The sequence below is a fragment of the Eutrigla gurnardus genome (assembly GCF_963514095.1).
Source record: "Eutrigla gurnardus genome assembly, chromosome: 16".
Lineage (NCBI taxonomy): Eukaryota > Metazoa > Chordata > Actinopteri > Perciformes > Triglidae > Eutrigla > Eutrigla gurnardus.
The window spans coordinates 5,635,513-5,649,855 of NC_139927.1; the positions used below are offsets into that span (position 1 = coordinate 5,635,513).

At 45.4% G+C, this 14,343-nt stretch overlaps 2 protein-coding genes across 3 annotated transcripts in view; one reads left to right on the top strand and one right to left on the bottom strand.

Annotated features, from left to right (window-relative positions):
* Nucleotides 1-14,066, bottom strand: part of ino80 (INO80 complex ATPase subunit) — a 32,344-nt gene extending 18,278 nt beyond the window's left edge. For both annotated transcript variants that reach the window (XM_084031175.1, XM_084031174.1), the window contains exons 1-27: nt 13,899-14,066; nt 12,502-12,567; nt 11,928-12,120; nt 11,571-11,731; nt 11,362-11,429; nt 11,025-11,171; nt 10,791-10,911; nt 10,445-10,650; nt 10,293-10,346; nt 10,012-10,215; nt 9,600-9,804; nt 9,325-9,392; nt 9,028-9,243; nt 8,589-8,669; nt 8,141-8,236; nt 7,441-7,500; nt 7,210-7,352; nt 6,531-6,615; nt 6,314-6,431; nt 6,021-6,106; nt 4,976-5,143; nt 4,500-4,633; nt 4,157-4,224; nt 3,879-3,972; nt 3,541-3,757; nt 1,315-1,455; nt 387-612 (exon numbers count right to left, since the gene is read on the bottom strand). In XM_084031175.1, coding sequence (XP_083887301.1) covers nt 387-612; nt 1,315-1,455; nt 3,541-3,757; nt 3,879-3,972; nt 4,157-4,224; nt 4,500-4,633; nt 4,976-5,143; nt 6,021-6,106; nt 6,314-6,431; nt 6,531-6,615; nt 7,210-7,352; nt 7,441-7,500; nt 8,141-8,236; nt 8,589-8,669; nt 9,028-9,243; nt 9,325-9,392; nt 9,600-9,804; nt 10,012-10,215; nt 10,293-10,346; nt 10,445-10,650; nt 10,791-10,911; nt 11,025-11,171; nt 11,362-11,429; nt 11,571-11,731; nt 11,928-12,079 — 3,319 coding nt within the window. In that variant the 5' untranslated portion in view covers nt 12,080-12,120; nt 12,502-12,567; nt 13,899-14,066. The remainder of the gene's footprint in view (nt 1-386; nt 613-1,314; nt 1,456-3,540; nt 3,758-3,878; nt 3,973-4,156; nt 4,225-4,499; nt 4,634-4,975; nt 5,144-6,020; nt 6,107-6,313; nt 6,432-6,530; nt 6,616-7,209; nt 7,353-7,440; nt 7,501-8,140; nt 8,237-8,588; nt 8,670-9,027; nt 9,244-9,324; nt 9,393-9,599; nt 9,805-10,011; nt 10,216-10,292; nt 10,347-10,444; nt 10,651-10,790; nt 10,912-11,024; nt 11,172-11,361; nt 11,430-11,570; nt 11,732-11,927; nt 12,121-12,501; nt 12,568-13,898) is intronic.
* rhov (ras homolog family member V) overlaps nt 1-14,343 on the top strand; it is a 142,498-nt gene that overhangs the window by 118,134 nt on the left and 10,021 nt on the right. The window lies entirely within an intron of this gene.

Here is a 14,343-nt window from a genome sequence, read left to right on the forward strand (position 1 = left end):
GCCCTTTATCTAAGTGGTTCCATCGGGGCTGTGAGGGATTGGCTGCCTGGCAGACAGGGAGAGACAGGGGGAGGCTGATGTGCCCGACTCTGACCCCCTGACCTTGGGATGACCTTTGTCGATTCTCCCACAGGGGGCCATATTTCACCCTTCAGTCAGAAAAACTGACTATCCACCACTTGATAAATCATTGAAATGAAGGTAGTCACTATGGTTTACTATCACTGAAGTCACTATTTTTATCACACATTGCTCTATTTGCTAATTGTTCTAGACCAGCAGACATGTTAGCCTTTAGCTACATAGCATCAAGTTAGTTATGTCCAATTAAGACATAAAGTTCAGTGTAGCAACAACATAACACACAAACACACAAGAGTCCTTACCTGGTATCCGGATGAAGGACCATCCGTGCCGTGGGTACAGAGCCATCACACCCCCGGGGCATTGTGGGTGGAAGACGTTGGCCCTCACGCGCCAGTCGGAGGCAAGTTCAGGGGAGCCGTAGAGGAAACACTGTTTGAAGACTGCGCCCCCACCGCTGCGTGTCACCCGCCACTCGTACTCTGCACTGCGGTCGTCACAGTAATGCTCCATGGGAACGGCTGTCACCTAGGAAACCAAAGGGAAAGATTGGGCTTTTTCTACATTTGAAAACTATTCGTTAAAAAAATGCTGAGAAATGTACACTATGTGTGTGTCTTGTGTGTGTGTGCGTGTGTGTGTGTGTCTTGTGTGTGTGTGTGTGTGTGTGTGTGGAGGAGGGGGGCAAGAGGAAGCTTAACCACTGGTGAACAACCTGAGCAAGAAGGCATTTTTAGAGGCTCTGTTTGTTTTAAATGCAGCTGAAACCCACAGTGGTCACCCCCACACCTCACACACACACACACACACACACACACACACACACACACACACACACACACACACACACACACACACACACACACACACACACACACACACACACACACACACACACACACTCTTTTCACAGATAAGAGTTGCTCTTTGTTGAAATCCAACAAAAGGCAACGCTTCCCTCTTCCCTTTCCACAACCACCCAAATGCTTGTCCGTCTTTCACGGGTCAGCGCACACACACACACACACACACACACACACACAGACACACACACACACACACAGACAGACACACTCACACACACAGACAGACACACACACACACACACACACACACACACACACACACACACACACACACACACACAGACACACACACACACACACAGACAGACAGACACACTCACACACACACACACACACACACACACACACAAACAAACAAGAATACCCTGGGCGTGGCAGCTAGCAGAAACTTGGGTGGCAGTGTGGGCTGGCAGGGCCGCAGCTTGGAGGTGGAAGAGTTTCGACTGTGGATCATCACGTCTGTGTGTCCCATCATGCCGGGTCTAAAGGCTGTGAACACCAGGTCCTGAAATACACACACACACACACACACAAGACATAAAAAAACAAATTACTTTTTACTACTTTTTAATACTAAAAATATGATAATCCTGTTTCATTTACATCTGAGTGGAGAAGTGTATTAAATTGCTAGTCATTTCATCCCCCAAAGTGGGCTATTAAAGAAAATTATAGGCAACAAAATAATAGGCTGCAAAAGTAAGAAGGTGTACAGACAGAGGTACAGAGCCTACAGAGTGCAATGCTCATGTTTTTGTTTTTTAATAAACTGCTTTGACGGGGTATTTAGGTTTCATTGGCTCCATGCCTGACATGTTATATAAAATATCTGCTAAATGCTTAAAATATTATGCAAAATCTATGATTATGCAGCTTATATGATTTTAATATGTCGCATGTCACAGGATAAACGGCATGCCTGATCATGTAATCTTTGTGGCTCAGAACGTTTTGAGAAAGACGTACATTTCAATTAAATAGATTTATTATTTATATAAATATGACTTATGCATACGTTTCTGTGCTGTGTGACGCCACAAAAACGGTGGATCCACAGTGCCACCTACTGGCAGAGATCATAAAAAGATATCCTCGCTAGTTGGGCTCAGGTCATCTCCACCATACTCATTTCTCCGCTTCGTGGAGTTTCATAATTCTTCACTGCAGCAGATGCTGCCAATGCATGGCCAAAATAGGCCATTCGGATTTTACATTAGTTTTCAGGAATAAATGAAAATATAAAGCCGTCATGCATTGCAGTTTTAAGATGCATGACGAATAGACGGCAAGAACGTATGGTATATATTCTAAATGTAAATAAAAACGGCTTTGAAAGATGCCTTTCAGAGGGAGAGTCTGACACACAATCAACAGGAACAGCAGGAAAGCTGAAGGCAATATGGAGCACACTGTCAAGTACACAGTCAGAGGGAGGTGAGCCAAGCAGCGAGGAGAGGCAGAGGGTCCCGGCTACGCCGCTTCAAAAGAAAAATGAGGAGTTGAAAGAGGTAAAACTGTGGGAGTGAGTCATTTCTAGAAGCTAAAGTCGGAGTCTGGGGGGTCAGCGTTCTCGTATTGGCTCTCCAGGTGTCTGTAAGTTTTCTCTTCTCATATCTGAACTTTTTTTTCTGTTTTTCCTGCTCTTTCGTTGCTTAAGCCGCTCCGGGGGGGAACCTAAGCCGCTCGGCAGCTGCCCGGCTCGGTGTGGCGAAGCCAAGAGGGGAAGAGGAGGATGGAATTACCCCGACCGCGTTTTCCACCCCGAACAAGTTCGAAAAACGGTGGAGGAAGGTAACGCGATACGCATCTGCCAATAGGGCGAGTGTCCACTGGGTAGGAGATTTGATGAGATGTGTTTTTATTAATTGCGTATTTTTTTTTGCCAACGACCTTGCAGTGTGTCCGCTGGGCTGCAGCTGCTGGAGGGGATCTGTATATTTAACCATGGTGTCTCGGTCTCCCTACCAACAATGAGATTTCCAAATTGCCAAACAATACAAAATATGGGGCCATGCGAGTGTAACCCCGTGGTTCTCAGCTGCAGCATCCAACACATATAAACCCTGGATAGAACTGCCAGAATAGTCCAACAACGCACCGCTCGTTCCAGACCATACAGCGCCATATGACAGCTAACATTTCACTTCCATAGCTTCTGTTCGGACTGTCAGGAGCCAGCTTTCCTGTCAGCATTATAGCCTCCGACGTCCTGAAAGAACAGCAGTCAGCTAAACCGCGTTCTTAATGCACCACCAAGACTAAAACAGCATAAAAACAGAAGGGATTTCCATCTTTTTAAATCTTGAAAATGTGACTTTCCTAGACATACAGCCGCCCCCCCCCCGGAGACACATCGAGGGAGGCAGGACAGTGTTGCTGGGTCACAGGGCTACAGAGGGATTGGATTCCACACTGGATCCCCGAGGAGGGAGAGGAAGCCGGGGCCAGAGAGCAAGCTGTGTGGCCAAACACTGACTGCTGTCGGGAGAAATTTCAGCATCGTCAGCAGCACATGTCTCACTGTCCGGCACACGCCCACATGCACTGCAGATGGCTGGTTTAGGGATTTTAGTCTGAGTGGGTTTCTCACCTGTACGACGGGACTGGCGCGCGCGTTCAGGAAACTGGTGGGTCTGTTCAGCCACAGAATGAGGTCCTGGCGAGACAGACACTTACTCCTGGGCTGCGACCCCCCTCTCTGCCCCTGCGAGTCCCCGGCTTCCTCCTGACCCTCTTCTTCAAGGCCAAACATGCGCCGATGGTGGAGCCGATACGCAGCTTTCAGGGACAGAAAAAGGGCTAACCATCTGCGAAAAGGAAACAGCAGGAAGTCGGAAAAATGCTATTCTGCTATCACCGTAACTATCGTATAACATTCGGCCATTATTAACGATTTAACAGACGTGAAGATGGAAAGTTAAAGCCCACCTTACTAAGGTGCCTTGCAGCATGAGATTTGACATCTCGGTCGGTGACACGTCGATGAAGCGCAGGAAGGAGAAACAGCTTCCTTTATCGTCACCTTGACGGCACAAAAACAGAAAATTTTATGAAGAATATGGGACAAAACAAAGAAAATACATAAGGACAAATATGGAAATAAATAGGGAGAATAGGAAGGAATGACAGAAACAGGTGACACTGAGGTTTGAAACTCAATGGAGAGCTTTGTGTCCGTCTGGATTCAAAGCTTAACGCATGCTCACCTTTTCTGTGAAATAGAGACTGCTGGATGTGACTTGGAGAGAAGGGAGACAGCAGCACTTGAAGTAATCTGAGGAGGAAGTGGAGTTGGACAGAGTTACACCAACGAATGTGAGAAAAAGGAAAGGAGACTGAATTCGGGATGATTATCGGATTCCAGTCTCGACCACAACATTTTTGAGTATTAAACACTATAATCGGGATGATTGTTTGCCAAGAAAATACTCAACGGTGTTTTATATGGTAATTTAATAAACCTAAAATTCAAAACAGTGCTTGTGTAAATATGAATAGACCTGTTTTCATTGGATGTCGGGGCATACGTGTGTGTGTGGAAGAGCTTACTTGTTCCTGGCCTGGTTGTTAGCGTGGAGGAGGCTGTGTCGGTAGAGGAACTTAGACATGACGTAGGGCTTTAGAGACATGTGGAAGGGAGAGCGTGTCTCCTGGCGCTCAAACAAATCAGGATGGTTACACACCTACACACACACACACACACACAAACACACAGTTAGCATATCTAAAAGAAGAAAAGAAAAGGCACCAGCACCGCTCATGCTACTGCTTGTTCCGAGTCAATTCACCGTTTAATTGTACATCTTGAATTTTATTTCCACTCATAAAACGTGGAGCTGTTATTACACGCTTTGATAAAAAAAACTGTTGATATGATGATGATAGGACACTTCAAATGATCCTCAAATCATCAGGGCTATTAACGGTCATCAATCATCGTGACTGATGCATCTCACAAGTCTTTATGTCCGCAATCATCTAGCTTTGCTTTCATCTATTCTTGCAGGGCAGGCCACGGCGCGTACCTTCCTGAACTGCATGACTAGGTTCATGAGGGAGGAGGTGGTGCTGTGGGACTGCTGGGCCGTGCCCATGGAGGACTGCAGCAGATCCTCGATGGAGATCTTGTTCCTCAGAGCCTGGTAGAGCAACCGCTGCCTGGACGTCAGCTGGCAGTAGGTCAGGATCTCAATCTGCGGAGAGGGAGTGTAGAACAAGTGTGTAAAGAAAAGCAGCATCGTTAGAGGAACATAGAAATAACAGTGAATGACATTGGACCACATAGATTTACAAATTAAAAGCTGTCACGTATGATTCCGCATCACTGCTATGTTATAACACAGTATTTTATTTTCACTTTCGCATTCTTTAAACGCGCATTTAAATCTCTGTTTTCATCTGGGGTCACGCTTCGATGAGCGTCAACAAACCGTTAAAAAAAAAAAAACTCAACCGTGAACCATGAGTGAACTTCACCAGTTAGTATTGGCTTCAGTGTGCTGACAAAACAAGAGAAAGCAACAAGTGGAGAAGAAAAAGAAAGTGGGCTGGCAGGAGTGCATGTGGGTGCCGAGGAAAAGCGAAAAAAGACAGATGTGGAGGGTGGGGGAGGGTGGTGGTGGGGGGGTGAACTCTGCCATTCTTCAGACTCCGTGCAGCGAGACTCCCACGGCGTTTGAGCGAGCATGTGTGCTCCCCGTGTGACAGCAGGAGACCCCGAGTCCAACATCTGTCATGAGGGTCTGCCAGCACAAGCATCGCTCACGAGCTTATTACAACACGTTCCGTGTCAACGGGGTGCACAAGACGGATGGAGGGAGGGTGCAGGCTCAGCCAGGGGAGGAAAGAAGTTGGGCTACGTGATATTCACAAAATATCATATAATACATAATTTTCTCCCATCGTATGCCAGAACCTTCATGGAAAACCTGAACACATTCTAGTGGATACCATTTGTCAAAAACCTTCCCCTCAAATACCTGAAAAGCCGTTTTTCTCATTTGTAAAGGAAGAAGAAGAAGACGCTTGTGTCAGCAAACGAAGGGAAGAGAAGAAAGGCGGCTCCCCTACCTTGTCTGAGAGCTCGTTCTCCACATCCTTCTTGATTCGCCGCAGCATGAAAGGCTTCAGGATCATGTGCAGTCGGGAAAGTTGGTCTGAAACGCAAACAAATCCCGTTTAGTTACAGGAACACATCACAGGCCACGCCGAGCAGAGATTAAAAGTTCAACGCTGGCACACAAATGATAGAATATCCGTACAAATGAGCTGAGAAATACCATGTGTTGTCAGCTGGAAAATAAGGGAGGAAAAAAAAAAAACAACAACATTATTTTCCTCAGAGCCGTTGAGTTGGTACTCACTCTCGTCGATGGCAGACTTGTTTTCAGCGTGGCTCTCGATGTCCTTGGAGAACCACTCGTTAAACTCGTCGTGGGAATCGAACAACGTGGGCATGATGAAGTGCAGCAGGGCCCACAGCTGAGAGACAGTAATGACACACGGCCGTCAGCGCTTCTGTTTTACTCACACGCACACACTAACACACACACACACAGACTAAAACACACACACACTCACCTCAGCCATGGTATTCTGGATGGGCGTCCCCGTGAGCAGCAGTCGGTTTCGACACTGGAACTGCAGAAGGATTTTCCACCGAACGCTGAAACCGCAGAGTTGAAACGGCATCGTTACCACAGCAACGACCCAAACTGTGGAACTACGTTGGTCTACGAGTGTTCGTTTCTCATTTTGAGACTTTCAAAGCAAAAAACATTTCAAAACTCATGTTAGCTGCGGTTGAAACTCACTGGCGTATATGATATATTACTGCGTTTGTTTTGTGTAGTTGGAAAGGAAGTGCGTTAGTGGCTGAATTTGGAAAAGGAAACATGCAGCTAACAATCTATAAAACTCTGGGAAACTTAAATAAATAATAAATAATAATAATAATAACAAATGTATATTAGACCCCATTCTAATGAGTGGGCTGAACCTGCAAAAACGCCCATATGATGGCTTTAAACTCTGAAAAAGTACCACCATTATGATCATGTATATGATAAATCAACACATTTTAACACAGAGGAAGTCCCCCATCAGTTTAGAGATTAAAGTATTTTACATGGAGACCGTGTTGATACCTTCTCCAGAGTCAAATTCAAGCACTTTCCAAGCATTTCAAGGTGTATTTCCATGCTTTTCCAGCACCTTCCAGCTGTGGGAAACTACCTATTTGTATCAATCCAAGTCTTACCTCGTGCTGCTCTTCAGTGCCTGGGCCTCATCCAGGACCATGTACTGCCACTTGACCCTCTGGAAGTACTTGACGTCCTGGACCACCAGCTGGTAGCTTGTGATCACCACATGGAACGGTGCATTTTGCGTGTAGAGGGTCTTCTATTCAAACACAGACGTACGTCGGTTAGAGACGGGATAAAAGCAGAAGGAGAAAAAAGTGTGTTCCGTGTTCCTCCTCGTTCCTTACCTGGCTCCAAAATTTGCGGATCACCTTGCGATCGTGTGGATTCCCCCAGTATGGCAACACCTGACGGATGAATCAGTCGAGTTAAAACGAGAGGAAACAGCCAATCTGTCAACAAAACTCCTAAGACCTCAAACTGAAGGATTCCAACATTCACACAAAGCGATGCAATGAAAACAGAGCGACGGGCGAAACTTTTAGCCGCAGCGTCGTGTATGAATCACGGCTTCAGTCGGCGAGTTGTTGATGCAAAATGTGATGTGAAAAGATTTACACATCATTACATCACTCAGCGTGCTCTGGTAGGCCATTGTTTGCAGTCAGTCTTGCTTTGAGTGTACAGGAAGCTTATCTCCAAATTGTGTAATAGGTTCTTTTCACACCTCATTAGTAAAACAGAGTGGAATTGATTTATTTTCAAACTTGCGGTGAAAACGGACAAAGTTGAGCAGAGCAAAGAGTTGAATGCATATTTCGGTGTGTGTGTGTGTACATTCAAGAATGCAATCAGCCAGCCAGAATTTTGTAGTTAATAATATCCTGATACAACACTGCCCCCTAAAGGATAGTTGTAGATTGCATCTTTGAGTCCTTTAACCTTGTTATGTTCTCAAATGTTGGGACAGAGTTTTCGAACAAGGACGTATTTTTTGCAGGTGTTTCCACCGGCGGCGCTCACTCGGCGGCAACCAAGGATTCTCACCTTGAATTTGGGCACAAAGCGGGTGAACTCCTGGTGCCAGTTGTTGAGCGTGGAGGCCGGAGAGATGATCAGAAATGGACCCCAGATGTTGTCTCTCTGTGTAGAAACGAGGGGGAAAAAAGAGCACATGTCGTCAGCTGCCAAACAACAGGTGGTCTTTGTAATGTGTGAGCGTCCGATAACAGGAAGCATCTTCCTGTCAGTGATGGCTCAATACTTTAAAGTGCAGATTTCCCGAAATTCAACTGTTTTTTTTCTCCTCCTTTTGGTGTTGTGAGAGCTGACAAATGAGCTGCTCACAATAAAGCACGTCACGCGTGTCATTCAATGCAACGTCCAGCCAGAAAAACAAGGGAATGTCTAAAAGGATGCAGGTGCACAAAGAAGCTGGATGTTTGCAAGTAACAATAGCAGAGAGATATTTGGCCTGGTGCTCTCTTTCTCTCACCTCTGCTAAGTGTGCCAGCAGGGCGATACTCTGGACTGTCTTCCCCAGTCCCATCTCATCTGCCAGGATCCCGTTAATTCCCTGCAGGAAAGAGAAGAGAGAATAAAGCATTCAGCGTGTGTCAATAAGCAAGGAATAATCATACGTAGTCATTTGAATGAACCCCCCCTCCAGAAAATCTGCAACGACTCTCAAAAGATGTTTGAATTGATCCAGAAATATTGAACTGAGCATCCATGCACAACAAAAGGGACATTGTAAAATATATATTATGTCTGCAGATAATTCCGACAGCTTATTATAAGGTGTAGCCTTGCAAAAACTTTAGAATTGAGCTCTTTTCTAAAACAAGCATATAAATGTAATATTTCAAACACAAGGCCGACTGAAAAGGCCTGAAGGAAACAGTGAGTGTGATGTGAGAGACAGGCATCAGTACCTGTTCGTAGAGGTTGGCCAGCCAGTTCATGCCCTTGAGTTGGTAACCCTTGAGTTTGCCGTTGAAGATGGTGGGCTGAGGGATCTCTTCCCCGGCGTGGATGGACGGGTTGGCGAGGCTGTAGCTCTCTCCAAACCCGCAGCCTGACGAGGGGCCGACCGCTGCATGAAGCGACGCACTGCGGCTGTCCTTCGCCTCCTCGTCGAACATCCGCGTCTACAGGGGCGAGATTTGGAGATTAGCACAGTGTAGTGTGTGTGTGTGTGTGTGTGTGTGTGTGTGCGTGCATCAACTTACTTTCTCTTGATGAATCTGGTAGGCTTCTTTGGCATTCCTCAGGGCCTGGGACTTGTAGTAATCACTATCTGAAATTGCATACAATCAATCTCATACAGAAGAGCATGTCGCCAACATCTAGAAGAATTATAGAAGACTATATGATTATGGATTTTCTAATTAAGATGAAAAGCAATTGCAGAATACCATCATTCGTCACCAGTAGATTGTAATTGGTGACTGGTCAACAGTTCCTAACTCCATTAACAGAGTGATATTGACTGTGCTGTTCGTACCGTAGTCCTCCTGTCCCATGTTGACCATGACACCTCCTCCGATGTCAATCTGTCTGTGCGCTGCGGTGTCTTCCAGCTTTCTCAGGATCTCCTCCTGAGACGCGTCTCCCTCCGGACCCCCCATGCTGGCTTTACCCCCCATGAAATGAGCGTACAACTCCGTCTGGGTGATGAGGAAGTTCAGTTTGCGCTGCTGACGCTTGGCCTGCAAGAGACAGAGAAAAGCAGGGAAAACTGGAGTTACATACACTTCATCATGTTATTGGTTAAAACATTTGTGCGAAATTGTCATAATTAATATATGACCTTTGAGCACCGAAATTCTAATCACTTCATCCTTGGAAATACGTAATCTTTACCATCTAAAATAACCTGATATTGATGTAAACATTTCAACGTCAGTTCCACCTACTTCTCTCATCTCTTCGTCCAGTTTACGTTGCTCCAGGGCCTCCTTCTCCGCCCTCTTCCGGTGCTCCTTCTCCACTTTGTCGTACTTCTTCCAGTAAAGCATCATCTCCTTGGTGAGGCGGCGGGCCCGCGGTAACGTCTCCTTGCAGTTCTTCTGGGCCTGGATAGCTGCACGGCGGACCTCTCTCATGCACTGATGAGCCAACTGGGACAAACAAACCGAGGTTAAATGTTGAATTTAATCTGCAATTTATGCTTAAAAGTCTGTTTGACTTAACTTACCTTTCTTGCATTGGTCAATACTAAGTTCTTAGCTGAGGTCTTCTGCTTGAAAGACTGCAAAATAGGTATAACAGGATAATTAAATATATATATATATATATTAAATATTATTTGTGAGCATTCATTTTTCAGTCAGTGTTGTGCAGACGAACCTTGGGAATCTCCTTCTTAGCGATGGTGAGCCAGACCTTGCGTCGTCGTGCATTCAGCTGCTCGATTGTAAGATGTTTCTTCTTGACCACGGGCAGCGGAGCATCATGGGAAAACTTTGCAAAGGTCTTGGTGACATAAGGACGGCCATCATCCAGAAACTCTCCCTCTCCCCGTTTCTTCTTTTTCTTCACCTTTTTCAGTTTGGCTAAAAAAAATAAATAAATAAGATAAATTATCAAAAATGAAAACTTGTCCACTACTCCAATAACAACTTGTTTTTACTCGGGACTCTGACATAATCGCAACTGCAACAGATCCCAGTGATTTATTTCGTTTGGTCTTAACCTTTGAATTTTTTTTCATCTTTGATTTTCTTCTTCTTCGGGCCCGTTAGGTGGCGCTGTTGCTCATAGAAGGGGTCATGGGTAGAGAGGAGTCCAGTGCTGTAGTACTGATATTGATGAAGCTGCAGGAAAAAAATATGTGGGAAAAAAAAAATACAGAGGTGACATTACAATATGTTAGAGGTCTTCTCAACATGACCAGGCTCTGTGTTGATGTGTGTGTGTGCGTCCGTACCTCCCGGTCAGAGTGGAACTTGCTCTGGTGCTGCCTGGTGTAGCGATGTAACCGCAGCATGTCGTGCAGCTCCTCCCGAGACAAACTGAAGTCGGAGTCGTCCGAGTCTGTGTCCGAGTCTGTGGTGTCGTCGCTCAACAGGATGCTCTGCAGGAGACAGAGGAGATGCGTGGTTGAAGGAAACGGAGGGTATTCAGGATATACACATGTATGATGTATAGGAGAGGAGGTCAACATAGCAGTGAAATGTTCATCCATTAATCCGTTTGATATTTGTGTAATATATTAGTCATGTATGCAAGAAATCAATAGCACAATGGAGATTATGTCTTTATACCTTCAGCCATTTCCTGTTCTTCTTCAGCTTGGAAAAATTGTAGAGGCTTGTTTTATCCGCCTTTTGTTCTGTGGAGTTTATAGGGGGAGAACAAAAAAGTTAGTTAAAGTGCATTCACTGTATCTTCTATGAACAGTTATATTACACCAGTGAGGCCGTGCATGTGTATTAACGTGTGAATAACATAGATATAACACTACGTATCTTACCTTTACCCTGCAGCAGAACCCCATTGAGGGGCTTTCCTTCCGACAATCCGTCCCCTTGCTCACATGACTCACTCTTGACCGTTGGAGCTGTATGCTGAGTGAGTGAGGAGTCCAGGGATAGCCCTGTCCCCAGTGCGCCATCGCTGTCATCACTGTCATCACTAGAACATGAGAAGTATGCAGCTGTAAGCCCACTCATTGCATTCTGCTTATTTATATATAGATAGGATGGGAGACTGTTTTAAAGCCATTAAGCTGCAGTTCACCTTGCAACAAAAATGGCGTTTTCACAGAACCAAGCATGAGCCAACTTTAAACTGCATCATCTACTGAAAATGAAAAAAAGTTTGCCTCTACCTGGTTATGTCTCCGTTGAAGATGGCGGCAGTCTGGCGCAGGAAACTGTCCAACCTCAGGGATCTTTCCAAGCGCTGCAGGTAGAGAGGTTTGGCCAGGCCGGAGCTCCCCGACGCCCCGGCCTCCAGTCGGCCACCCGGCCCTGACGCCATGCACCACGGACAGCTCTGCCCAGCAGGGCACCAAACTATTACTGGAGAGAGGAGATGGAACGAGAGGGAAAGGCAGATGGCTCACAGTTAGATTGAGCAGGATGGGTAATGTTCTGCTGTGTTTAATTCACCTAAACCATAGCAAGAACTGGATGCTTAAAGGATTTACAAATGGTTTATGAGAGGTTGATAAGCTGATGCGTTGGCCTTCATTTCCCCAATCAATATTTTCCAAGCTAGTCTTGAGATGTAGACCTAGATATCCTTCTAGGCTGGTTCCAAACCAGTCAATCTACTGCCTACATCTCAGTCTTTGTCACAGCCACAACATGGCCATTCAGTCCAAATATCACACTGCTCTCCTCCAATAGGCTGAGCTGACGGATCATTGAGCAAACTACAGAAATATAAAGTGGACCTACCTTCTCAGTAAGTGATGCCATTGTTCTTGATTCCAAGATTAATAATCAGACAATGATGGAAATCCCCTACAAAAGAAGAAGCTCAGTCACACACACTTGTACCCATGTGACAATAAAAATGTTTTTTTTTTTTTTTTAATGGGAGCTAATGCTGTTTCATGTTTTGTTCTGCAACATTGACAATAAGAATACTCATGTTATAAGCAATACACATTTTGTTTAGAAATATATATATATATAAAAAATAGTATTCACTAATATGTATTCAAATTGACATTATTTGCTATCATGTTTATATATATTTAACTGAAGAAAATGCAAGGAACTGGATCAGCTAGCCTTTTTTTTCAGACTTCAAGAGTTATTTTCCTCTTGTTTATGCTGCATAATGTTAACATTACTATTTCCACATCAGTCAGAGGGAAACATTTAAATACTTTAATATCACCAATTTCAAAATAATGTGTTAAGTGTCCATTGTTTAAGTTATGATTTAATTTGAGTGTGCAAGTGATTGTTTTGACAGTGCCGTGTGTAATTACCCCTCATTACATATTCACTTCACTTTGAGGCAAAGTTGGCTGCTTCGTGTATTGAGAGGGTGACAAGAAACTAAAGGCCAACTAAAGCAAAGCAAGAGTTTGGAAATGTTTTTTTGTTTTTTTTTAATGAAGAAAAACTGAGAGCTGTTATTATAAATAATATGCATCTTTTTCTACCGCGCCGTCATTATGATTGGCTAAGCTAGCAAATCCGGGCTAGCATTAGCTTTAGGGGGTTTGCTAGCTAGCTAGCTAACCTTGGCTGGTGCGCTGGGTTGTAGCTTGCGGGCTAACGACCGTTAGCTGCCTCGCTGTGTGAGTACGAGCAGCATTGCCGCCGATCGTTGATAGTAAAGGGTCAAGGAGCTTGACACACACTTTGACAGCTAACTGGTTTAAGTAAACCACACAAAAAATATCAATTCGCGACGGTAGTTATTTCCCTAACACGTAGTCTTTGTTGCGACTGCCTCCTTGGCTATCGCTTTCTCTAATGTAGCTTTTCCATCATAAACGTTAGCTTATCAAACGCTCGTTTTGACCCAGACGTCCTCTCACACCATTAATATGAAGTATTCAAATCGGGTCTGTCTCTTTAAGGCCACCACCTCCCTTGCCTAAACAATGTATTAAGATGATATTGGGTTTTAATGGCAATTCTTAAACAGGCTAGTCACGATGCAGCGGCAGCAAGGCCCTCCGCCCGCGCCTCCCGTTACCCTTGTTGCGGATACGAGCAGGGGGGGACTCGGTTGCCTGGTGAACGAATGATCCCCATGTTTTAATTCTTTCTCCCTCCCGGCCATCTTCCCCCCATTGCTCCTTCGCCATAACAACCACCATGGAGTCTCTCACCTCGGCCCCGTGTCCCCCTTTTCGTTTCTCTCTTCGCTGCTGCCGACTCTCGGTTCTCTGACTCCAAAATGGCGGTTTGAGGCGCCGAGCGAGTCTGTGAGCTTTGAGTCGGCAGCAACAGCAGAGAGGCGGCCACTTTCTGTTACTGAGAGAGCAGAGACACGACGCCATGGCGAGGGTACAGCAAAGGAGCAGGCATTTTAATCAATCCCAGAGACAGGGACGCTCGCTCGTCGACGTCTCAAGAGGACACGACTGTGGCGACACATCCCAGGGGTGTCTTTCTCTAATTCCCCGAGGTACACGTCACTCGTGTGTGTCGTTTTCGGCCGTATATGCACAACTAATACAAGCGCATCGATTAAATTCCGATGTTGATTAGTAGCGTCTGCTCACTGCGAAGATTACCGCGCTACGTCTGACGTCATCAGACGGGAACTCCGTT